General features: G+C 41.8%; 1 protein-coding gene across 1 annotated transcript in view; it reads left to right on the top strand.

Moving 5' to 3' along the window:
- Window positions 1-27,601, top strand: part of FNDC1 (fibronectin type III domain containing 1) — a 312,818-nt gene that overhangs the window by 188,898 nt on the left and 96,319 nt on the right. Inside the window, 2 exon segments of the mRNA XM_030198432.1 lie at window positions 10,600-10,711; window positions 20,488-20,856. Of these exon segments, the coding sequence (XP_030054292.1) occupies window positions 10,600-10,711; window positions 20,488-20,856 (481 nt within the window).

Consider the following 27,601-nt stretch of genomic DNA (forward strand, 5'->3'; position numbering starts at 1 on the left):
CATAGGAGACATTAATCTACACTTAGGAGATCGAAACTCAAACTGCACACTAGAATGCAAGGAATTCCTACAACTATGGGACTTCCAATGGCCACAAGTGAACTCAACTCACTTAAAAGGTCACGCACTAGACCTACTAACGTACAAATTCTCAACAGACCGAAGCTTCTCAATAACAGACCAAACATGGTCGGAAACACCATGGTCCGACCACTTCAAACTAAATACGACCCTATATTGGAAGTTAAAAGGACCTCACCAAACACAAGAATGCACACTATACAAAACAAGAAGATATTTGGATGCGACAACATTCTGGCAAGTAATATATGACAACGAATGGTCATCACAAACAAAAAAAACAAACGGTGGAAGAAAACCAAGTCCAAGTAACCAGCCAAAACACAGGAGTAAGAGCTCCAAACAAAGTTTTATTGGGACCCTACACGGTCCGTGTTTCGGCGGAAATGCCTTCTTCAGGGGTCTAAAAACATAAAGTTTAAAATCAATACACAAATAAAAATGTAAAGTTTAAAATCAATACACAGATAAATAAATAAGCATACAGCAGTGAAAACTGCAAAGATTATACAGAAAATAAAATAAAATAGAATAAAAACTACAAAAATATATAGAAAAATATAGAAATAAAACACACACAATTAGAATCCCAAAACCCCCCTTATATAAGGATCAACTGTTACGAATGTAATATTATATTAAAACGTAAAATATAATATTGGTGATACACATAATTTAAATTGAAAATATAAATTTCAAAAAAATGCCATATTAATGCACTAAAGTGCATATATGTAATCATAAATTAACACAGTGGTATCATGATGGTTTTGTCAAAGAAAATGTCAAGGAAAAAGAAATTCTCCCTGTTTGCATAACACTGTAATCATGAGTTGAAAACATATTAGTAATCAATTGTATCTATGTGTGGACGTATAAAATGTAGTGCCATAAAGTTATGACGGTACGATGATATTGTGAGAGAATTGTAAAACTGAAAAAACTGAGAAACGACAACAAAGAGCACATACCGATAGACGAATCCTCTGCTGAACGTCAAACCAACTTGGAGTGCTATGAAAGCAGGTACGGGGATACTAAAAATGAAAGCCAAAGAGCACTAAAAATAACAATAATGATTATGATAATTAACAATAATTGTAAATATGACATAAAAAGGAGATAAAAAGAACCAAAAAATAATAAGGTACCAAAAAATAAGTGCTAAACCTGCAATAAGTAGTGAAACATGGTGACCCAGAGACCAGAATCCAGTAGTAAGCACTGTTACGAGAAACAGGAGACAGTGCTGGAGATACAAAGAGCTGACACGGAGAACGAGAAAACTGAAATCTAAAAGCCATAACCCAGGTAATTATAATATCATACCACAAGAGGAGCCGATAACTGAGTAAAATCCTACCTGGGTCCACGAACAGGGACGCAACCAAACAGGTAAAAAAGTAACAAACCCGTGAAAAAAGTGCGGGAACTAAAAAGGAGCGATACTGACGTAAAATGACATCAATAGACGTAACTGGAGTGAACAAAAAAATGCATCCAATAAATAGCAACCACGTAGTAGCTAAATAAAAGGTAATGAAAAACTAAAAATTAATAAATAATAATAATGATGTTAAAAATGGAAAATTAAAAGTGGAAAAATAAAAATAAAAAATAGAAGTAAAAATGAAAATAATATAAAGAAAGCAGTGAAGTAATGAAAATAATGATAATAATGAATACAAAAAGTAAAATGTGTTATAATAGAAAATGAAAAAATATGAATAAATTTTAAAAATAATAAAAATGAAAAAAAAAAAAATAGAAATAGTGTGAACAGTGGTGTTGAGCATAGGGCCAAATAATAAACTATGTGTAGTGTGACTAATGTCACATTGATAAACAATGACACAAAGATAGCTTATCACAAACAAACTCCATAGATTACCTCTTAGATTGAGAAAAGAGATGTAACACTGTACTAAATGAAATAGCACCCATTCGAACCAAAACACAACCCCATGGTACAACAATGAACTGAAAAAACTAAAAACACAAACCAGAAGAGTAGAACGAGCTTGGAGAAAAAACAAAAATGAACAAACATTAAATTCGTGGAAAGAGTCACAAAAGAAATACAAATACAAAATAAGACAATCCAAAAGGATTCATTACAAAACACAAATAGGGACAGATTACAAAGATATGAAGAAACTATACAAATTAGTGGACAAGCTACTAGACACCAAAATGGTAACATCGAGTGTAGACCTCCCACTGGCAGATGAACTAGCCAAGTACTAGCCAAGTACTAGCCAACCTATGCAAAAACCTACCTCAGGACAACCTTGAAACCTTTATCAATCAACTAGACCCTAACCCAGGGGAACTTCCAGTAGACCATAAATGGACAAATTTCACCCATCTCCCTGTTGAAACAGTGACTCAGATGATTAGAAAGCTCTCCTCCGCTCATGGTCTGCTCGACACCTGTCCCAGCTATATTATGAAAATGCCCTCAACCGCTTCATTGCAGATCTCACTGCCCACCTAAACTTCATGCTCCAGCAAGGCCAATTCCCACGAGACAAGACATCAAGAAAAAAACCAATGATCTCACTAACTACAGGCCAATAGCATCCATACCTCTGACAATTAAATTGATGGAAAGCATAGTGGCCAAACAACTAACAGAATACATCACCAAATTCACCATACTGCATGAATCTCAATCAGGCTTCAGACTCCACCATAGTACACTGGTCTGTATAGACTTCTAGCACTTAGTGAAAACTTTATATTTTTTATAAACACATTTCTTTGCATTTTTCATAAAACACCTTAAAGCTAAGGACTTATCAGTAAACTGAGGAACCATCATCCGACATATGGTATGTTTCGCATCAGCTGCGTCAGGGACTGGTCTTCTAGAAGAGTAACAATTAAAATAGTTATTCAAAAAAATCTTTTTATATATGATTACTATTACTCTCATTCTATATAGCACTCACCAAACTTAGCATGCCATAAACATTTCATCTTTACAATGGCGGCGTGCACCACATATTTAAATATCATCTGACCCCCACCCAGACAAAACCCAAAACCAACCCCAATTACATCAAAGAGTTCCAATCAAACTCATTGTTTAGCCCACCATGGGTTAAGGTATTCAATACATAGATCCAATGCTGCTCTTTATAATTTAACAGTTTTTCTACATCACCTCCCTCCCACCCTACAACTACTTCTTGAATGACATGCCACTACAAATCAGATAGCGCATGCTTGTGTTTTAACCAATGTTGCACTATAGGTACTGTCAGAGTTTTAGTGTTTATATGTGGCTTATGTTCAGCCAATCGCAGCTTAATAGGTCGACTTGAACGCCCAATGTAGATTAAATCAGTGAATCCAGACTGCCCCAATTTGACTGCCCCTATCGGACCGACCGTTCACTTGTCTATTAGATTGTAAGCTCTTTGAGCAGGGACTGTCTCTCTTTGTTAAATTGTACAGCGCTGCGTAACCCTAGTAGCGCTCTAGAAATGTTAAGTAGTAGTAGTAGTAGTAGTAAATCACAAGGGCAGATCAAAGCATAAATCACATTTTTGCTGTTGTGTTGTGTCAGAACATGCATAGATCAATCTGTCAATAGAGGGTACAAGTGCTGGAAGTCTATACGCACCAGTGAGGAGGCTATGCGAGCCAAGAGCAGTTTGCCCTTGTGAAATGAGTCGCCACTGAGGTCTGTGACTTACTCATTACAAAGGGAGTTTTTGTTTCTATGTAGCATGAAAGTTTGGAGACGTTTTGTCGTGTAAATGTAAGGCACACCAATTCCAGGTTACATTAGTGTTCTATAATGGAATCTAGATGCCATTATAGAATAGGTTGTCATGGTGTGACATCGAGGGCACCTAAAAGAGGCACTCATTTGTAGAATTACTCCCTAGGGGCTAGATTCTACATATGGCACCTGACAAATCCATGCGGAATAAATTTCCACCTAAGCGTATTCTGTAAGTGGTGCCTATATTTAGGCGCAATATATAGAATATGCTTAGTTGATATCACAGTGCTTAAAACTACGTTCATCCAGTGACACCAAGAGAAATGTGGCGTAAATGCCAGCGTGTAGATTTAGGTGCACAGGGGCATATTCTACAACAGCACATGTAAATTTTGGAACGCCCACGAAATGCCCATTTCCTCACCCATAACCATGCCCCTTTTTGGCTGTGCACATTAGAATTTAAGTGCTCTTTGTTACAGAATACACAACAAGGAGTGCATGTAAATTCTAATTATTGCCAATTAGTGCTCATTAATCCCCCTGTTTACTAAGCTGCAGTAGTGGCTGCCGCATGGCAATGCTGACACAGCCCATTCAAAGTGAATGGGCTGTGTCAGCATTGGCCCATGGCAGCCGCTAGTGGGGCTTAATAAACAGGGGGTAAATGCTATTATCAACGCTGATTAGCTTGTTAAGCCACTTGTTATGCGCGTTGTTATAGAATACGTTTGGATTTTGACGTGGAACTGTAGGTGCATTATATAGAATCTGGGGGGGGGGGGGGGGGGGCTATATGGCCAAAATTTGAGTATGGGAAAGAAGTGGGTCCCAAATATATGGGGATAATTTTCTAAAGGCATTTTTGCATGTGTCTGATAGAATGTCCCTCAATGTACATATCCTATGTATGGCGCTGAACATTAGATCTACTTCCGTACCAAATGTTTGGCGTGAAAAAAGTGGTTTAACAGCTGCAAGATGCCAAAATGGGGCAGAAATGTTAGATCTGCATGAAAACACACTTAAAGGGTAAGAAAACAAGAAGGCAATCGGTCCACAATATCCACTGTGGAATAAAAGACAAAGAGCAGACCTTGATGAAGAAAATGCAGTCTTTAATAAATAATATTGATGCTCCCAGGATTCACACTCTCATCGCCTAGAACACAGGCTACATCAGGGGCATAAAATACCAGTTGGTGCAAATCTAAAAACTCCACCAACATAGATCAGGAGAATACACACTGATCTATGTTGGTGGATCTGTTTTCTGCCATTTTTGGGACACCATCCGTAGAAGTCTGCCCATCACTGACCTTTCTTCTCAACTACTGGTGTTGCTGTCTAAGTACCACTCCTGTCCATCATAACACATCAACAGCCATGAGGTCATTTCAGTTTTGATTCCAACTTCTTTCTATTTAGGGATCCTCTGTGTTTATCCCATTGCATTTTTGAATTCTGCCATTGTTTTTGTCTCCACTGCCTCCACAGGAAGGGCATTCTAAGCATCTACCACTCTCTCTGTGAAGAAGTATTTCTTGATGCTACTCCTTTATTTACCATCCTGCAATCTAAATTTATTTGTGCAGTATTTGTGCTTATATTTTATAAAGAAAAGTACACGTGGAGTGAGAAATAGACCAGGCAACCCAGAAACAAATGAGGAGACTTCAATCAATGGTAGAGGGTTTATTGGTGAAGACTCAATACAGTACCGTGTTTCGGCCACAGGCCTTTATATAAAATATGTGAAATCATGCAAATCTCTCTCATGAGTATTTATTGTAGATATCTAGAAAACCTGATTGGCTGGGGTGCCTTCAGGACCAGGTTTGAGAACCACTGGCGTAACCAGTTTTATTTACCGGTTTGACCATCATCCGAGAATACATGCGCTTTGGTTTCTTTTCTCAGTAATTATATCCTTCTTTTTTTTTTTTACCGTATTTCAGCATCTTCTTGTATCAACGTGTATTGACTATTGGATGATTTCACTTATCCTATATAATAAAAAGCACCTCCAACGTTCTGAAGCTGAGAAAGTGAAGCCTTGAAGCATTCGTGCTCCTGCTGTATCCATCTCCTGAAATGACATCACGTACTTCCGTGTTCGTAAAGACCAATCACTGGAAGGGAACGCTACAGAGTTGCCAGGCAACGTAACGCGATGTCACACGCATGAGGGTGTCGTCGTTCCTCCCTTCCAGTTCCAGGCCCCCTACCTCCAAATTTTAAAAGTCGACTTCACTTACGAAGTCAGGTTTACGGCGGCCGACAGCAGCAGCAGCGGTAACAGGCATGCAGGCTCGACCCTTCTCTCTCTCTCTCAGCTTTGGTCCCGCCCTTGCAGAAACAGGAAATGAGGGTGGTACCAGAGCTGAGAGAGAGAGAGAAGGGTCGAGCCTGCATGCCTGTTACCGCTGCTGCTGTCGGCCGCCGTAAACCTGACTTCGTAAGTGAAGTCGACTTTTAAAATTTGGAGGTAGGGGGCCTGGAACTGGAAGGGAAGGAGGGAGGAAGGGATGGATGACGACACCCTCATGCGTGTGACGTCGCGTTACGAGGGGGCGATCCTGGAACTGAGAGGGAGGGGAGAACCTGAAACTCGGAGGGAAGGAGGGAGGGGGGGGGGGAAACTCGGAGGAAAGGAGGGAGAGAGGGGGGAACCTGAAGCTTGGAGGGAGGGAGGGGGGAACCTGAAACTCAGTCCCTTGGAACTCGGAGGGAGGGAGGGGAGAGGGGACAACCCTGGAACTCGAAGGGAGGGCGGGAGGGAGGGGACGACCCTGGAACTCGGAGGAAAGGGCGACCCTGGAACTTGGAGGGAGGGAGTGGGGGAACAACCCTGGAACTTGGAGGGAGGGAGGGGGGGACGACCCTAGAGCTCGGAGGGAGGGAGGGGGAGGACGACCCTGGAACTCGGAGGGAGGCAGGGAGGGGATGACCCTGGAACTCGGAGGGAGGGAAGGGACGACCCTGGAACTCGGAGGAAGGGAGGGAGGGGGACGACCCTGGAACTCAGAGGGAGGGAGGGAGGGGGACACTGGAACTGGGAGGAAGGGAGTATCCATCGCACACACACTCATTCTCACACACACACACACACTCTCTCTCTCACAGACACACTCTCACCCAGTCTCATTCTCTCTCTGTCACACACACACACTCGCACATTCATTCTCTCTCTCACACAGTCACTCTCACACACACTCAAACATACACACTCCGAGGAAAACCTTGCTAGCGCCCTTTTCATTTGTGTCAGAAACGGGCCTTTTTTACTAGTTTTATATAAAGACTCCTGAAGCAGGCCTATGGCCGAAACACGGTACTGTCGAGTCTTTACCAATAAACCCTCTACCATTGATTGAAGTTTCCTCGTTTGTTTCTGGGTTGCCAGGTCTATTTCCCACTCCTTGTGTACTTTGTTGTTTCAGTGTGGGATCTCAGCATTCCTCTGCTTTGGTGGACCCTCACTATATTTTATAAAGACACATAGAGGAGCATAATCGAACAGCGCCGGCCATCTCTGTGGCCGGCCATCTCCGGGGGCGGCTCTGTAAATGGGCGGAGCCAACCATATTTTCGAAAAAGATGGCCGGCCATCTTTTTTTTCGATAATACGGTTGGGGCCGGCCAAATCCTGACATAAATGTTGAGATCGCCGGGTTTCAGATGGCCGGCTTCGGTTTTCGCCCATAATGGAAACCGAAGCTGGCCATCTCAGACCCGGCCAAATCCAAGCCACTTGGTCGTGGGAGGGGCCAGCATTTCCAGTGCACTGGTCCCCCTGACATGCCAGGACACCAACCGGGCACCCTAGGGTGGACTTCAGAAATTGCTCCCAGGTGCATAGCTCCCTTACCTTGGGTGCTGAGCCCCCAAAAACCCACTCCCCACCACTGTACACCACTACCATAGCCCTTACAGGTGAAGGGGGCACCTAGATGTGGGTACAGTGGGTTTTGGGGGGGTTTGGAAGGCTCAACATTAACCACCACAAGTGTAACAGGTGGGGAGGGGATGGGCCTGGGTCTGCCTGCCTGAAGTCCACTGCACCCACTAACACTGCTCCAGGGACCTGCATACTGCTGTCATGGAGCTGGATATAAGATTTGAGGCTGGCATGGAGGCTGGAAAAAAAATATTTTTAAAGTTTTTTATAGGGTGGGAGGGGGTTAGTGACCACTGGGGGAGTCGGGAGGTCATCCCCGATTCCCTCCGGTGGTCATCTGGTCAGTTCGGGCACCTTTTCGAAGCTTGGTCATGAAAAAAAGGGACCAAGTAAAGTGGACCAAATGCTCGTCGGGGACGCCCTTCTTTTTTCCATTATCAGCCATGGACATCCATCTCTTAAGCACGCCCCGGCATGCCCCTGTCCCGCCTTCGCTACAGTGCCGACACGCCCCCGGGAACTTTCGCCGTCCCTACGACAGAAAGCAGTTGGGGACGTCCAAAATCGGCTTTTGATTATACCGATTTGGGCGCCCCTGAGAGACGGATGTCCATCTCCCGATTTGTGTCGAAAGATGGGCGCCCGTCTCTTTCGAAAATAAGCTGGATAGATGCATATGTGTCTTCATAGACTACAAATAAGAAGTTTTTTGCCCTCTCAGCCTAGGCAACCTGTTATAAATTATCCATGTAAGTGGACCACATAAATAGGAGTCCTAACTTTACGTGATTAAGTTCATGGGCGTATCTGGACTTCACCGGTAGGGGGATCCAGAGCCGAGGTGAGAGGGCATATTTTAGCCTCTCCCTCCCCCCCCCCCCCCCCGGCGCTGCCGGCACCGCCAGAACCAGAACCACCTACAACTGTCGCCTGCCCGACGACCCTCTCGAGTCGACCCCCCGCCCGCTGTCGCTTACCTGTGCTGGCGGGGGACCCCAACCCCCGCCAGCCGAAGCTGTCGTCCATTCGTTTGTTTTCTTCTTTCTGAGTCTGACTCTGACGTCCTGCACACGTCCTGCACGTACGTCCTGCACGTTGTGTACGTGCAGGACGTCAGAGACGAGTCAGACTCAGAAAGAAGAAAACAAACGAACAAAGGACGACGGCTTCGGCTGGCGGGGGTTGGGGTCGTCGGTAGGGGGTCCAGGGCCAAATTTACGGGGGCCCTGGCCCCATTACAGATACGCCCCTGAGTTATCTGCATAAGTTTAGGGCTATATTTTCAGTGGTCCAACTTACCCAAATAAATTCTTTGAAAATTTGCATAAAGATATCCATGTGGAGCAGGGCTTCTCAACCCTGTCCTCACGACACACCCAGCCAATCAGGTTTTCAGGATATCCACAATGAATATATATATATATCAGATAAGTTTGCATGTACTACCTCCATTCTGTGCAAATCTGTTTCATGCATATTCATTTTGGGTATCCTGAAAACCTGACTAGCTAATTGTGTCCTGAGGACTAGGTTGAAAACCTGTGATGTGGATGATAGTGCTCTAACTAGGTGCCCAGCTGGAGCCTATTCTATAAAGGAACACAGGTGTCTACTTTCTTTATAGAATACTTATATAACTGCTTAAATATGTGATGAAAGGTTAGGCGCCTGCATGTGTGCTAGCCATAGAGTCGGTTTATTTACCCCTAAATGCCTAATGCTTGTAACATACAGTATAAGTTACATTACATGTGTAAGTTTGAGCCCTGCCCAAGCACTTCCCAAGTGTACACTACCATGTTTTGTAAGTTAAGCCTGTATTTACAGAATGTTACGTAGGTAAAAGTTTGGAAATTATGCATATAAGCACTTAAGCATTGCTATACTGGGACAGACCGAAGGTCTATCAAGCCCAGTATCCTGTTTCCAATAGTGGCCAATCCAGGTTACAAGTACCTGGCTATATCCCAGAACAGCAAAACAGATTTTATGCTGCTTATCCTAGAATATGCAGTGGATTTTCCCAAGTCTATCTTAATAATGGCTTTTGGACTTTTCTTTAAGAAAATTATTCAAACCTTTTTTTAAACCCTGCTAAGCTGCTTTTACCATATTCTCTGGCAACGAATTCCAGAGTTTTATTACTCGTTGAGTGAAGAAATATTTTCTCCGATTCGTTTTAAATTTACTACTTAGTAGCTTCTTTGCATGCCCCCTAGTCCTAGTATTTTTGGAAAGCGTAAACAAGTGATTCACATCTACCTGTTCCACTCCTCTCAGTATTTTATAAACCTCTTTCATATCTCTCCTCAGCCATCTCTTCTCCATGCTGAAGAGCTCTAGCCGCTTTAGCCTTTCCTCATAGGGAAGTCATCCCATCCCCTTTATCATTTTTGTCACCTTTCTCTGTTCCTTTTCTAATTCCACTATATCTTTTTTGAGATGCGGTGACCAGAACTGCACACAGTATTTGAGGTGGAGTCGCACCATGGAGCAATACAGAGGCATTATAACATTCTCAGTTTTGTTTTCCATTCCTTTCCTAATATTTCCTAACATTCTATTTGCTTTCTTAGCCTCTGCTGCACATTGAGTTGAGGGTTTTAACGTATCGTCAACGATAACACCTAGATCCTTTTCCTGGCTGGTGACTCCTAATGTGGAAACTTGCATCACGTAACTATGGGTGGTTCCACATTCTACATATACAGATAAGGAGCACATAAATGTTATTTATGTAGTGGTTGTCCTGCTGAATATTACCTTTGGAATTTTAAAATATATACATCAACCATTATGCATGCTTTAATGTTTTTTATACATGTAGAACTGATTTTGATATCTTTCTACCATGTAAGATTTAATGTGTGTTTATTTGTAGATTGTAGATCTTGATCGTGGTGTAGTATTAAACCTTGAAGGACAATATCTACAAGATTCACTAGGAAAGCCCCTTCGAGTAAAGCTCGGGGGAGATGGGCGTACCATTGTTGGTAAGTAAATCTAAATTTTTTTCTTTTGATGTAAGAAATGATTAATGTGAAACATACTTTATGTATAATGGCCCTAATGAAGAATCCTTTTGGAAGCATTGATAGACTGCACTGTAATTTAAGCCTTGTTCTGGTATATCATCCCTGTATTGGAACTTTACATGGCAGTAAAGCCCAGATTAGTCTATGGGATGAATGGTTTGGGATTCCTTTCTTGCACAATTCCAGGTGTATAATCAGTGCTGTGCTGGTAAATGTTTAACAACAGGCTCTCCTCCCCTCCCCCAAAAAGTGATATATACGTAACTTTCTTATATGTTTTATTGGTACAAAGGTACAGTGTAGCAACCAATTTACAAATAACATATATATATAACATAGTAAATGATGGCAGATAAAGATCTGAACGGTCCATCCAGTCTGCCCAACAAGATAAACTCATTTTACATGGTATGTAATACTTTATATGTATACCCGAGTTTGATTTGTCCCTGCCAAATATACAATATTCTTTACTGTAAATTCCATATGGCCATGCAACCTCAAGAACCCTTCCCCTCACGTACTCCCCTCCCTTCCTATAAGCCTAACTGTTTCCACTCAATAAAATAACACAGCAGATATACAGATCAGTAGTACCAAAAGCAGAACAAAACAAGTAAAGTTATAAACAACACAGTTTATACCAAATTGTTTAACCACCCTTAGGTTTTGCCTTTGTGTTTAACAATTCAAACTCTTGGTGTATTGCTATATACTTTCACAACTGTAGTTCATCTATAGCATACTTTCTGTTAACACACAGCTTGTATTTAGGTAAAGCGGCTTCAGATTCCGGAAGCTGTTCTCTTTGCTTATGAACAGCACTCGCCCGCTATGTCGCTAGGTTTTTACCTCTACTTTCAGCAATCTTATGCGGGAATCCTCATTAGGCACTTTACTGTTTACAATTTGTAATCACTTGTTTCTCTTAATATCTCATATGTTACTTATCTTATTTTCTTTTTCTTTAAGACTCTTTTTTATATACGGGCCATTGAATCGTTCGATTCACTCTACGGCGAACTGCCGTTTCGCTTTGGCTTCTTAAGGAGCTGCACCGTTAATAATCTTGCCCTAAAACGAAACATATGTCACTCTAAATCAACCTGTGTGCTATTAAGTCGTGTACTTACAATTCTTCTTTTATTCTTTCTTACCTTATCACTTTTACCATCTCCACTTTACTAGAAGAGCTAGCTTACTAAGGCAGACTTGGCGTCTGACAGCTAAAATTTATTACGTCAGACGCTCAGCAGTAGTCCAATCATCGTTTACTCTCTGTTTAAAGAAATACCTTCCACTCTATCCTATTATTTAAACCCATAGATTTAAAGCCCCCAATCTATAAATCCAACGTTGTTCTCTTTGCAGAAGAGCTCTATCTCTGTCACTTCCTCGGATAGAGCAGGGAATATGATCAATTACTATACATCTATATTCCCAAAACTCATGACCTCTCTCTATACTGTGATTTACTAATAGCGTCTCTCGCTGTTTGACCTTTAAATTGTGTTTATACTCATTCTTGATTTCAATGTCCTTTTAGTCTTTCCAATATAGATTTTTTTACACGGACAGATCAACATGTACACAACATGAATCGACTCACAAGTAGAAGAAAACTTCAAAAAGTATCGTTTCTTATCTGTTGGATTTTCAATCGTATCCGCGCATAGCATAATGCTGCAATATTTGCATTTTCCGCACTGTTGATGACCCGGGCTAGAACAATCAGAATATGCCCCTGTTCTTTCTTGTAATAATTCTTTCAAGTTCTGCCCTCTTGTATATGCTATGCGCAGCCGTTGATCTTTAAATACCGGATGCATTTGCATGATTCTCCAATTTTTCCTGATGATCTTCATTACTGGGTTGATGTTCCGTGTATATCTCATAACACAAGTTTGTACCTTGTCTTCCAATTCTCTCTTAGTTCCTTTTTTTATTAATTGTTCTCTGTGATTGTATTTTGCTCGAGTATAAGCCTGTTTAATGATGTGTTCAGGATATCCTCTAGGTCTGAATTTCTCTTTTACTGTTTTAGATTGTTCTTTAAATGTTCTTGTGTCTTTACAGATCCTCCTATATCTTAACAGTTGGGAGAATGGTAGGCTTTCCTTCGTTTGTCTGGGATGATTACTTGTGTAGTGCAATAACATGTTCCTGTCGGTGGGTTTGGTATAAACTTTAGTAATATACCCTTCTTGATGTCTTTGTATAGTCACAACTAGAAAATTAATCTCTACTTCCGATGCTGTCATTGTAAATTTGATGTTAATGTCCCTACTGTCTAACCAATCTTTAAAAAGGTTTAATTCTTCTCTGGATCCTTCCCACAACAGAAACACGTCATCTATATACCTATGCCATTTCTTTATATTCTTATCCCAAGCATTATGTTGTATCCATTGATCTTCAAACTCTACCATATATAAATTGGCCACAGAGGGCGCACAAGTAACCGCCATAGCCACTCCCTTCTTTTGTCGGTAAAACACATCTTTAAAGAGAAAAAAATTATTATTCAACGCTACTTGAGCCAACTCCATCAAAAAATTAGTGGGAACTTGATGCGGACGAGGTCTATTTTCAAGATTCTTTTCTACTATTTTCAGACATTGTGATTGAGGTAAAGACATGTATAGTGATACTACATCTAGGGTAACCATGATATACTTCTTATTGTTATGTTCCATATCTTCTATTATATTAAAAAAATGCATACTGTCTTGTATATAAGATGGGCTATTCTTAACTCCTGGTTGCAAAAACCAATCTAAATACTGCGAAAGAGGTTCTATAACAGAGTCTTTAGATGCCACTATGGGTCTCCCCGGAGGTGTCTGTAAATTTTTATGGATTTTAGGTACCGTGTAAAATAAAGGTACCTTAGGAGGGGGAGGGTGGGGGAATGCATGGGGACATCAAAGCATTTCATTGATATTCTAACAGAATGGGTGTTGGTAGGTGAGAGGAGGGTAATAAACAGAGAAATAAACAGAGAAATACAGCTTATGTTTTATAATGAGTTAGAAAACCCAGATCCTTATTAAGTTCTGTTTGTTGTGTGCCAAAATATTCAATCATTCTTATTTCAAAGGTCTTACGTTCCTGTATTGTTTTAAAATTACCTTTCAGTATTCTTACTGTGAAATCACTGGTGCACTGTTCTCCATGCATATCCCCACCCTCCCACTCTGTCAGACAGTCAAAGTAATGCTTTGATGTTTCTCTCATATATACTATCTGCTACCTCATTTGCTTATTTCCGATCTGAGGAAGAAGGGCAACCTTCGAAAGCTAATCAAGAAATGTATTAAGTTATGTCCAATAAAAAAGGTATCATCTTATTTTCTTTTCCATGTTTTATTTTGTTTGATTTCTATTGATAACCTTTAAGAGTGGACTAACACGGCTACCACACCTCTCCACTGAAAATAATTAATTTTGTATGAGTATAAATATCACTCAGCTCCAACTGTTCTACTGCAGCTTTCCCTTAGCTAGCATTATTCCCAGGACTCATCTATATACAAACACACATGCGGGAGACAAAGATTAACCCCCACCCCACAAATAACCATGCCTTTTACAACCAAACAGACTTGAAGAAGAAATAAATATATACCACAGAACTGGAAAACGTTGGCACTTTAGACTGACTCTGGACTTCTATATGAAGGTAGCTGTGCCCTCATTATTCAATTTCTCTCTTTTAAATAGTAGTAATAAACAATATTAAGTGCTTTTCTATAATAATATACCACTGCATTCAATCAAAACAAAAGAAGCAGATTCCCACAAACCATTTTTCTCTGTTGATCTAAGCACATGAAAAAAAAAAGATATTAAATGCTCCAAGATTTCAACCTAATTCATGTTTAATGTGGGATATAAATGTCATAAATAAGTAAGTAACTAACTAACTAGATAGATAGATAGATAGATAGATAGATAGATAGATAGATAGATAGATAGATAGATAGATAGATAGATAGATAGATAGATGTTGAGCACCTGATTCTTATAGCACATGCTAAGGTGTCCCTATAACCAACCCCTCTACATGACACACTGAGTATGATTTATAATAAATTACTATTCTATCTATGAAAAGTTATTCCATTATTATACTTCCTCTGAACTCAGTGTACATCCGTATGCTGCACAAGCTGGCGTGCACCCGGGGCGTACCGCCCCCACCGCCCCCCTTGGTACGCCACTGCAAGGGGGTCCTTTTACTAAGGTGTGCTAGCAGGTTTAACACACACTAAATGATAAGATGTCCATAGGAATATAATGGATGTCTTATCATTTAGCACATGCTAAATTTGTTTGCTCACTTTAGTAAAAGGACCTCAAGGTGAGGGCCAATTCTATGACAGTATCAGGTCACCCAGATAAGAACATAACATAAAAATAGCCATACTGGGTCAGACCAATTGTCCCTCTAGCCCATTATCCTGATTCCAACAGTGGCCAATCTAAGTCACAAGTGCCTGGTAGAAACCCAGTTAGTAGCACCATTTCATGCTACCAATCCCAGAGCAAGCAGTGTTTTCCCCCATGTCCATCTCAATAACAGACTATGGACTTTTCCTCCAGAAATTTGTCCAAACCTTTTTTAAACCCAGATACACTAACTGCTGATACTACATCATCCGGCAAAGAGCTCCAGAGCTTAACTATTAGTTGAGTGAAAAAATATTTCCTCCTATTTGTTTTAAAAGTATTTCCATATAACTTCCTTGAGTGTCCCCTAGTCTTTGTACTTTTGGAACGAATAAAACATCAATTCACTTCTACTCGTTCTACACCACTCAGGATTTTGTAGACCTCAATCATATCTCCCCTCAGCTGTCTCTTTTCCAATCTGAAGAGCCTTAACCCCTTTAGCCTTTTCTCATACGAGAGGAGTTCCATCCCCTTTATCATTTTGGTCACTCTACTATGAACCTTTTCTAATTCCGCTATATCTTTTTTGAAATATGGTGATCAGAACTGAACGCAGTAGAAATATAATGGATATGTCTATCGTTAGTGTGCCTAAGCGTGGCTTAGTAAACAGGGCCCTAGGTGAGGTCGCACCATGGAGTGCTACAGAGGCATTATTGTATTTTCAGTCTTATGTACCATCCCTTTCCTAATAATTCCTAGCATCCTGTTTGCTTTTTTGGCTGCTGCCACACACTGAGCAGAAGATTTCAGTTTATTATCTACGACTTTTTCTTAGTTGCTGGCCTCCAAGGTGGACCCTAGCATTGGGTAACTAGAATATTAGAGTAACCCCGGTATCCATGCACCTAGCATTTTCACACTCATAGTATAGTTATACCAGACATAGACCTGGAGTCACTGCAGGTGTGTAAATGCAGCAGGGACATGCTTAAACTTATAATATTCTGTAAGTTATGCATATAAGTGGGAGCCCCGCCCTTTGCTCGTCCATGCTCGTCCATGCTCGTCCCATGTGTGCGCAGCCCTTCCATCGACACACTATGCCTTTTAATGTGTGCTATTAAAGAACAGACCTTAGACACCCTGCTAGCACTGACATGCACAAGTGTACACTTAGCAGTGAAAGTGCTAGTATTCTAACGAGCACAACGGAGTGTGTAAATTGCCTTTTAAGAGTTCTTGCATTTATTCATCTTGTGACTTATCACCCCTTAACTTTAGCTTTGCTCTTCCATGCGAAGGCCGTCCAGATCAGGGTGTGCATAATTCCAACGGTAGTTTACAAAAGGCTCTGCTGAAGGCAGAGTCTTGTTTAAAATAAATATATGAAAGTTCAGGAATGCATGTGTATTTTCCAGCACATAAAGTGGGCTCAGTCATTTATTTTATTTTATTTTATTTCTGCATTCTTGTATCCCACTATTATCCAAAAACAGGTTTTGGTTCAATGTGGCTTACAATATACAGTTAGGCAAAGTTATAATATTATGATGCCATCACAGGAGCGAGATTACAGTAGTGTTTTGCGGTTACAAAGTGGAATGTGGCATCGTTATCCTATGGATTTAGCTGTAGAATGTTTTGAAGAGGTAGGTCTTCAACTCTTTTCTGAACTGAAGATAGTTAGTAATGCTTCTTGTGGCCTTGGGTATTGAGTTCCATCATTTGGAGCCCAGATAACTAAATCCTGCTGTTTAGATGGTTTGGTAAATTATGTTTCTGCAGTTAGGAAGAGGGATTAGTAAGTAACTTCTGGTTTTAGGGCTTGTGTTTCTTGGGGATAGTTCGATCAGATTTAGCATGTATTTGGGAGTCATTCCAAACAGTATTTTGAAAATTATGGTGCTAGTTTTGAAGCATTTTCCATGTTTAAGTGCTGATCTTACACTTGGAAGCAGGGCTGGCCCAAGGGTATCTAACGTCCTAGGCAAACCTTCAGGTTTGCACCTCACCCTCAGGGGCATTCGAGGCTCTTCCCCCTTGTGTCCACCATGTCCCTTTCCCTAACCTCCTTAGTGTCTACCATCACTCCTTCCCTAGCACTCTCAAGTGCCAGTAACAAATCCCCGTCCAGTCCCCCCTCATGGTGTCCGGCATCTCTCCTTCCTTCCCACCCCTACCTCCCTGAGGTATCAAGTATTTCCCCTTCTCTTCCATTTTCCCTTCAGGGCAGCAGAATTTGGTAGGTGACACAAGCATAGCAGTTAATGTCTCCAAACAAAACTGAGTACAATGGGAGATTAAGGAGAATTATTTCCTTAATCCTTTGTGTAAAGCACTGGGTGGAACATTCACTTTTTTAAAAAATGTATACATGCCTCTATGCTGGTGCAAAACCTGACTGGGAAATTTTTTAAACAGAGATGTGTATTCCCTATTTAAGATGGGTAATATGTGTGTAGATGTTTGGCCTGCTTAAGCCACACTTAGATTATGGCTGAGTTATGTCCCTTTAAAATCTCTACATCTTGATGATCTCCATATGCAAACAGTGACTTTCTAAAATCACCATTTGCATGTGTGAATGCCGCTATTTTCACATGGGAATGCTTATAGAATAGCTTCCGAATGTAGTGACAGAGAGAGAGGCACGTGTTCCTTTTTAGAAAGGTTATGTCCATGTGGAGAAAATTTGGAAATCTTCATTTATTTGAATGTAGAATGTATATTAATGACTAGCTCAGTAATATTCACCAGAGAATGGATCCTCTCCTCACCCTACCACACTGCTGCTGCTACTACTACTACTACTACTACTACTATTAATGACTAGCTCAGTAATATTCACCAGAGAATGGATCCTCTCCTCACCCTACCACACTGCTGCTGCTACTACTACTACTACTACTACTACTACTACTTATCATTCAACCCCATCACATTGCCCTATCCTAATGCCAGCACTTTCCCTTCGCAGTTCCCAAGCTTCTATACCTAGATATCACTGTTGTAGCTGTGTCCCTCCTCCAGGGCACACTGTTCAATACAGACATCACAGATGCTTTCTACATCCACCAAACCACATGGCCTGCTACTATCTGGCTCAGACTATTGCAGGCTCTGTGAGCCGAGGTTCAATAGCAGGGTGTGCATGCACAGACTGCTGGTGGTTCCTAATAGGTGCCACTTTCTGGAGACCCAACCGTATATATTTATAAATAAATAGATTATAATAACTTGATGTTTTAGGTCATGTTGCATCCATATCAACAGTAACATAGACTAATATGTAAGTTTGCAGGTGTGTGTGTTAACTAAAGCTGACAAGTGAAATATAATAACACCAATTCAGCCTGCAGATCCTTCATTGAAATTTTTGTTGGAGTTTTTAATTATAGTAAGCATAACTAATCATTTTTATAGGGTGCCCATTTCCCGGCCCATTAAAAATGGCCTTTTTCCCAACCATGGTAAAAAGTGGCCCAGTGCGCACCAAAAAGACGCGTCCACACTACCGCAGGCCACTTATTACCACACCTTTGTAAATGGACCCCTAAGCGAATTTCTTCAAAAAGGTGGCAAAGAAATCCTAAGAAATTCTAATAAATAAATTTGACAAAAGATCTATGTCATCTTCTCAGTCACTGGAAATTAATTAATATTGCCTGGATAAAGTGAATAAAATTGAACTGATGTTTGTAATATTGGGCTGTTGAGCTACATTCTAAATAAAGACCATCATTAAATTTTAAAAAAGGACCAATGTTCTCTCTTACAGGAAATAACGTCTATGTTATCCCCAGTACCTGGCAAATTATTTGATCCATATGCTAGCTCAGATGTGATGCTCTTTCTCAGATGGCACTTTTAACTGTTCCACCTTCACTGAAGATCAGATAAGATCTGACTCCTCACACTGCCTTTGCAGTGCTGGCCTCTGCTTTATGGAATTCTCTTCCATTGGCTCTTAGGCAGGAAACCTCCATAGCTAAGTTTAAAACAAGCTTGAAATCTTTATTCATTATATTATATCATTTCTTTTATCCCACAGCCTTTCTCAATTAGGGATTCAGGGCCCCTTTTACTAAGTGGCGGTAAGCCTAATGCGGGCGTACCACTCACTAAACAGGAAGTGCCACCAGGCTACAGCAGCAGCCCGGCGGTACTTCCCACCCCTAAGGTGCCATCATATCCATCGCTAAGAAAATATATTTACTTTTGTAGCGCCAAATTGGCCGTGCGCTGCCCGGTTATCGCTGGGTTAGCGCTGGGTTAGCGCAGGAGCTCTTACCACCACCTCAATGGGTGGCGGTAAGGGCTCCCCAATCCCCGAAATGGCTGCGCGGCAAGTGCTTTACTTGCCGTACGGCCATTTCCTGCAGGAAAGAGAGACTTCCCTTTTACCCACTGCAGTAAAAGAGGGCCTCAGGGCACATGAGAAACACATGCCAATGCCAGCACAGGCCCCCTTTTGCTGCAGCTTGGTAAAAGGGGCCCTCAGTGCATGTCACAATAGAGGTGTGTTAGTGTGTGCTAACCGTGTAGATGCCCACAATATTCCTATGGGCTTCTACACAGTTAGCACACTAGCACACCTTAGTAAACATAGCCCTTAGTATATAAAACTGATTTAAGTGATTTCTGAAATAATCCATAATGCTTCAATTTCCAAAACTTTTAAGTGCAATTGATTCAACCATTTGATGCCATAAACTGAAATGTATCTAAAAAATAGTTGTATACTAAGGATATGTACGTTCTAAATAACACCTAGCTGTACCCAATCTATTGTGATTTGATAGTAAAATTATATTATTCATATAATCTGGCACTTCACCATAAATAATAGAAAAAATTAAAGTACAGAGCTTATAAATTATTCTACCCTCCACTGGCAGCTAGTGCAATCTTAAAAACTGTGGAGTAACCCTTTCATATTTGGACACTGAAAATATAAGCCTTGCTGCCATATTTTGCAATGCCTACAATTCTCCCAACAGGCCTTTGAGAGGACCAGAGGGTGAGGGGGTTGAAAATTTCTGCAAGATTGTTATTGCTGTTGAATTTTATAATTTCCTTGAATTGTGAACAGCCTTGATGGATTTAAATAAATAATAACTATGGGCTCCTTTTACAGAGCCACGCTAGTGATTCCAGCACGACAAATGTGACTAAGCCCATTCAATTCCTGTGGGCTTCGTCGCATTTGCCACGCTGGAATCGCTAGCGCGCTTTTATAAAAGGAGCACTATGTATTAGATGCTGAATATTTTTATCTTTTTTTATTACTACAGAGATGATGATAAAGTCTATCTGTGTTTTTTCTTGAACTGTAGATCTCCAGGGTACTCCAGTAGTAAGCCCTGATGGATTACCTTTGTTTGGGAATGGTAGATCCAGTAGACCTGTAGCAAATGCACCGGATAAACCTGTGTTAAGCCTGGGAGGAAAGCCTCTTGTTGGGCTTGAAGTGATGACAACTACAAAACGTCCTTCAACAACAAAACGTCCCACAACTACACCTACAACAACTACTACTACCACAAGAAGAACAACTACAACTACCACTCCTGAACCTACAACCACTGAATCAACGACAGAAGAGCCACTTATGCCAACATGTCCCCCGGGCTCTTACTTGCAGTATGATGAGGAAGGCAGTCTTATAATGGGGCCTGATGATTTGCCTGACTGCTATACCGAAGGTAATTCTTATGCTTTACCAGGGGTGTACCTGTTTGTAATTGTACCTATTTCTGGTTCTTTATTATCAAGCTAGACCATTCTATAAGTAGTGGGTTGTGTCCCTTCCCAACCAGCAGATGGAGGTAGAGATTCTGAACTGTTCCAGTGAGATCATCAATATAAGAACTGGTGCCAGCTGGAATCCTTCAGTTTTTCTATACCTCCAGCAGATGGTGAGGTTGGGCTGGTGCTTTTGTTGATAGGTAAGGTAGACCTGACCCTCCCCCCCACCCTCCCCCCCAAGTTGCAGTTCACAATTTGCATTCCTGAGACTTTGGTCTGTGGGCTGTTGCTCCTGGGGTTTGGAGCGTGGTCCTTACCCCCATAGGAGCCAACTTTTCAAAATGATTGGGGTGCTGAAATTTTTTTTTTTTACAGGAGGTTCGTTCCTCCCCCCCCCCCCCCCCCCCCCCCATTACCGTAAACTCCTGTCTGCTGCAATCTTCACCTGGGCAGGGGCAGCACCACTTATAGGCTGCCTGCAACCTGCACAAGGACTTCTTCCCTGAACAGTCCCGCCCCTCAGTCCCCCTGTACTGTGCAAATATAAAGAGATGCAAATTTCAATCACTATATTATAGGTTAACAAATACAAATAAAATGGAAAATATGATAATACAATTTTATTGGACTAAATACATTTTTCAATTAGCTTTCAGAGGCCAAAACCTCTTTCCTCGGATCAGGACAGTATACTGCTGGTATGGTATTCTGTTCTGACTTAAGAAAGGAGGGTTTGGTCTGCAGACATTAGTCAAAAATGTATTAAAATTAGTCCAACAAAGATATTACCTTATTTCCATTTTCTGTATTTATTAACACAGCTACCACACTGCCTTATCCTAAACTAAAAATAAAATTCCTTTTTTCCTACCTTTGTTGTCTGACCGTTTACTGTTTCTAATTGTGTTGGTCCCAGTCTCTTGTTTCCTCGATCTTAACTCTCCCCCCTTTCTATCCAGCGTCTGCCCCCTCTCTCCCCCTTTCCATCTAGCATCTATTTTCTCCATCCATGTGTAGTTTTTCTCCTCTTTTTCCTTTCCCTCATCTCCATCCATATGCATCTCCTTCCTCTCTCTTCCTTTTCCTCCATCCATGTCAAGCATTTCTCCTCTCTCCCCTCCATCCATGTGCATCTCCTTCTCTGTCTTCCCTCCCCTCCATCCATGTCCAGCATTTCTCCTCTCCCCTCCCCGTGCATCTACTTTCTCTGTCTTTCCTCCACTCCATGCCCAGCATTTCTCCTCTCTTCCCTCCACCTCCTTCCTCTGTCTTCCCTTCCCTCCATCCATCCATGTTCATCTCCTTCCTCTGTCTTCCCTCTCCCATCCATATCCAGCATTTCTCCTGCCCTCTCCTCCATCCATGTACACCAACTCTCCTCTCTCCCCTGTCCTCTCCTCCATCCATCCATGTCCAGCAACTCTCCTCTCTCCCCCCTGTCCTCTCCTCCATCCATCCATGTCCAGCAACTCTCCTCTCTCCCCCCTGCCCTCGCCTCCATCCATATCCAGCAATTCTCCTCTCTCCCCTGCCCTCCCCTCCATGTCCAGCAATTTCTCCTCTCTCCCCTCCCCTCCATATTCAGCAATTTCTCCTCTCTCCCCTCCCCTCCATATCCAGCAATTTCTCCTCTCTCCCCTCCCCTCCATGTCCAGATTTCTCCTTTCTCCCCTCCCCTCCATGTCCAGTGATTTCTTCTCTCTCCCCTGCCCTCCCCTCCATGTCTAGCGATGTTCCTCTGCCCTCCTATCCCATCCATTTCCAATGACTCGCCCCAAACCCCACCTGCCCCCCCAAGTTCCAGTTCCGCCCTCTTTTCCCACAACAGCCCTCCTTGCCTTCCTGCTGCCCAGCATTTAAAACTCATTTTACCTGAAGTCGCAGCGGCAGTGAAAGGAACAGCCTGGCAGGCTAGCCTTCAGCCTTCCCTTCCCTCTCAGCATCCTGCCCTCACAGTCCCGGAAACAGGAAATGAGAGCGGGATGCTGAGAGGGAATGGAAGGCTGAAGGCGAGCCTGCCAGACTGCTCCTTTCACTGCCGCTGCGACTTCAGATAAAATTAGTTTTAAATGCTGGGCGGCAGGAAGATGAGGAGGGCTGTTGTGGGAGAAGAGGGCAGGCAGGTCGGGCTGGGGTTGGAACCGGAACTTCCGACGGCACGTTCTGGTTAGGTCAGATGACGGGTCGCAAAATATTGGGGTTGCTCGAGTCCCCAGACAGTCGGCACCTATGCTTACCCCAGTGGAGCTTGGAGTGCTATGAGCTTCCTGTCCTGAGCTTTAGCTCCAGCTTACTGGGCTTGCTGGTACAGGTCCCCAGGGGGTCCTTGCCAGCATGGTGGTAATGCAGAATTACCTTCTCCTCCCCTCCCCCCTTACTGAGGGCAACTGCCAGGCTGACAAAAAATATTTGGTTCCTTAATCTTTCTAGATTTATTCTGCTAGTGTTGCTGGTAGAATAAAGCTACTTCAAAAACATAAAAGAAAAAAAACCCAGAATACAAAGAAAGGAGCAAGATTATGAAAAAGCCTTCTAGCAGTGCTGTAAAGGAGGGAGCTAATTGTCTGATCCTGGGTAGGTCGGTCGGGATCGGTCCGGGGTGTGGAGAATATACACTGCTGAAGTCCTGCCTGAGATACCACAGGCCCGCTGTTTCAGGGCTTGTGGGAGCCGACAGCTGAGCAGTTGGTATACAAGAAAAACCATCTCTAGAATTTTTAAAGTGTAATTTAATTTTTTTGGAGGCTGTAGCAGTCAGGTGCAGTTATCTGAGGTTCCATTGGCCTCATGTGTGTTGTAGTCCCTTTCATGATCTGTAGTATCGGGTTGTTTCAGTTGGTCTTTGCTGCATCTGAACACCAGTTCAAGCAGCAGGTAAGCAGTAACAGTGACACCTGTTTTCATCCAGCTGGAGGTAATAAAAGAAAACATAGAAAAGAAAATAAGATGGTACCTTTTTTACTGGACCAACTTAATACATTTTTTGATTAGCTTTTTAAGGTAACCTTTCTTCAGATCAGAAATAAGCAAATGTTGGCAAACATCAGTATATATAAGTGAAACACAAAGGCATTTCAATGACATTCTCACATCCAGCTGGAAGAATTCTGACCCAGATGCACAGAACCTAATGAGCTAGCAACATGGTTTTTACACTGGTTCTAGCTAGTTTAGTGAGCAAGGAGTAAAACGAGACATGCACAAAAGGTTTTTCCGAGCTCTTTTCCTGTCATGGTAGCAGCTAATGCAAATTGTATGCAAAGCTATTATAATGAGCTAATTACTGTACATATGTGCATGTAAAGTGATGCACAGCTGTTTTCCGAGCAATGAATAGAAGGAGCTCCTACCTTTTCAGTGGAAAATTTAACGGGTGGTCAGGAGCTGCCGGTATTGCCTAGAATGACAGCTGAAACAGTGGAGGGAAGAGGTGATAGTGATAAAGGCTTTGCTCTTGGTGGCAGGCATAATCACTGGTTACTGTTTCTCTAGGCTAGCTCCGGCTGCTTCTCCTCACAAGGGAGATCAGACCTCAGTAGCAGTGAATAATTTGCAGTTCCAAGAGCAGCCTTATTTTGCACTTTAGTTTTTGACCTGAAAGTCTCTCTCTCTGGGGTTAAATAAGCTCATTCTCGAGGCTCATAAAAGTGCCTTCCCTTCCCCTCTAGCTAGGGCTTTAAAAGTAAACCAAGAAATCTATGGCCATCACACTTTGTACTTTTCTGTTAAATTGCTCTTGATGCCATCCCTGCATTGCCTGTAGCAGTACTAAAAATCCTGTCCCCTCTCCCAGACAAGGTGGGGAGGGAGCATTATTTTCAGTTACGTTTTGGTCACTACATGGGCTACACGCTGCCTCCCATATCCAAAAAACCCTGGCGCTTGTTCTTGCAAAAATATATATAAATAAATAAAACAAACAAAAATAAAATGCTACCTCTACTGTTTTCATAACACTCAGCTTGTCTGCGTGTATGAACACCATCTGTGGCATGTGCAGAGCAGCCACATTTAGCGATTGGCTGCTCTGTGCATGCTCAGCTGACTGACTGGCTTCCCCCCCCCCCCCCCCCCATCGCATGCAAATGAGCCTGTTCGCAAAAGCAGCAAGCAGCTCATTTGCATGCGATTCATTTTGGAAATTGCTCTGTATTTCTAAATAAGTAATTTTTACCGAGGTGGAAATACAGACGGATTCTTTGTGGGGACCTTTGTGCATATGGGCCTAAGTTAGCAGCAGTGCACCTATCCCTGCTGTCCCATAATAAAGTATAAAGGAGGACAACCGGACTGATACAGTTACAAGAATTTGAGGGGCATTTCTGATATGATGTCTAAGTCCAACTTTGGATGTTTTGCTAAAAATGTCTAAACTTCAAGTGGGGAATATAGACATTTTCAAAACAGAAAAAGTCTTATCTCTTTTTTTTGAAAATAGCTATTTGATAAATGTTTTTTTGCTCTGTTCATTTATCTTTTTAGTTCATATAGGTTTTGAATGTCTTTTTGCAGGATTTTTGTGTTATTTCGCAAAGTGCCTGGCCCTATTTAAAAGCAGACTCTGGGGCACTTAGGTGGGGCCCTTGCCACCCAGAATAAAAATGCTCAAAAGCAGTGGTACATCCTGTAGAGTCACCACACAAACAAAAATTCACCTGCTTTGAACAAAGTGTCTGGCAATGGAAGGAGCATGTGCTGTTCATGAGCTGATAATCACACCTGAATATTTTTTTGTACTGTGAGTTGTAAGAAGGATAGCTCCACTGTTGGGGAATATGAAGTTTGTATTGAGATTTTATCTAATCCAATAGAGAATCCAGACTTCATTCCCACAGAGAATGGTTTGTTCAGTGGTGCTATCAACTGTAATGGCAGTTTTACTGGGTAGCTGAAACTGACTTGGGAGGGGATCTTTATGCATGGAAGACCCTTAGGGACCTTTTTTTTTTTTAATTCTTTGTTTATTCAATTTTTCAATTACTTTCCAAAGATAAACTTTGTCAAGAAAATAAAAAGAAAAACATTCCAAAACAATATACATGGTCATTATGCTAATCCATATGACAACAAAATCAGTTCCTTTATATATAGTCCTCAAAGAGAGAGGCTGATTAACGTAAATCTTTATAGAGGATTAAGATACATTTAAGAAACTTATATTAGAAAGGAAAGTGTCAAGCTATTTTATTGTTACATCTTCATAATTCAGAGTCCTAAATTAGATATCTATGGAGGTTTTGGAACCCTTGCATTCAAAAAGGATCTTAGTTGTATAGGTTCAAAGAAATGGTATGTCTTATTTTCAAAAAATATCACACATTTACATGGGAGTCTCAATTGGAATTTCGCCCCCATCTGTATTGTCTCTTGTCTCAAGAGTAAGAATTTCTTTCTCCTTTCTTGCGTGGTTCTGGATACATCAGGAAATATCTGGATTTTCTCCCCCATAAAAATTACTGATGAAATCTGTCTTAAATACTGTCTCAATAACGCCTCTTTATCCATAAGGAAAACAAAAGATGCCAATAGCGTAGATCTGAATTCAATGTCCTCCTGTGACTGTTCCAATAAAGCAGAAACATCCAAATTTTCAGAAGCTTGAATTATAGGCGGATGGTCTTTATTTTATTTATTTTTATTACATTTGTAACCCACGCTTTCCCACTCATGGCAGGCAATGGAGGGTTAAGTGACTTGCCCAGAGTCACAAAGAGCTGCCTGTGCAGGGAATCAAACTCAGTTCCTCAGGACCAAAGTCCACCACCCTAACCACTAGGCCACTCCTCCATCTTTTACTTCTAAACCACGATTAGGCAACAAATAAAGCTTTTGTATTGGGGAGAGATTATCTTCAGGATATTTAAAAACTTCCTTAAGGAACTTATTAAACAAATCTCTTAATGGGGTGTATTTGAGAAAAGGAAAATTCCAAAAGTCTCAAATTTAAATTTCTTGCCCCATTCTTTAAGTTTTCAATTTTTCTATGTACCAGAGCAGCGTTCTGGAGAAGTTTATTTTCCTACTCTTGTAACTGAGTTACTGAAAGTTCCACTTTCTTTAAATTGGTCCCTTGTAAGGCTAATTCAGTTTGTAAAGAGTCAATTTTCACAGCATTTGCCTTTGAATTCAAAACAGAGTTAAGGCATACCTTATACAGTGTTTCCACTGTCCCCCACAGAGACTCTAACGTTACTGTTACTGTTGATGGTTTCTCTAAAGGTAGCAGTTGTGTCTCTGGGACTGGCTGAGTTTCAAACACCACAGAATGTTGCTTCATGATGTTCCCTCTGCTACCTTGGGGGGGTAGAAGTCAGGCTCAGTTCTTCCGGAGTATCCTCCATTTGTGGCGTTTCCATATCACCAGGGGAGTTCTCCTCCCCACGCTGCACAGCCTCTGACACCGGCTGTTGGGCGGGACTTCCCCCGGAGCTGTTTTCCACCTCACGAGCCTGACGAGGGGGGGGCTAAGTGAAACTTCACTGTCCAAGCCTGTGCTCCTCTCTGCTTCGGGCAGCAGAACGCCCATCGATGTAACAGGAACCGTGAAAGCCGTTATTGGAGGTTGCCTTCGATTGGGGTCCGTCGAGGGTGAGGAGAAACCTCCTCTGACTTTTCCTTTTCTCTTAGGCATAGTAATAAAGCAAAAAAAAAAAAAAAGAGTTAAGCAGGAAGTTCTTTCTCCGAGTTTGGTAGTCACTTCTT

Source organism: Microcaecilia unicolor, chromosome 3, assembly GCF_901765095.1.
Source record: "Microcaecilia unicolor chromosome 3, aMicUni1.1, whole genome shotgun sequence".
NCBI classification, from domain to species: domain Eukaryota; kingdom Metazoa; phylum Chordata; class Amphibia; order Gymnophiona; family Siphonopidae; genus Microcaecilia; species Microcaecilia unicolor.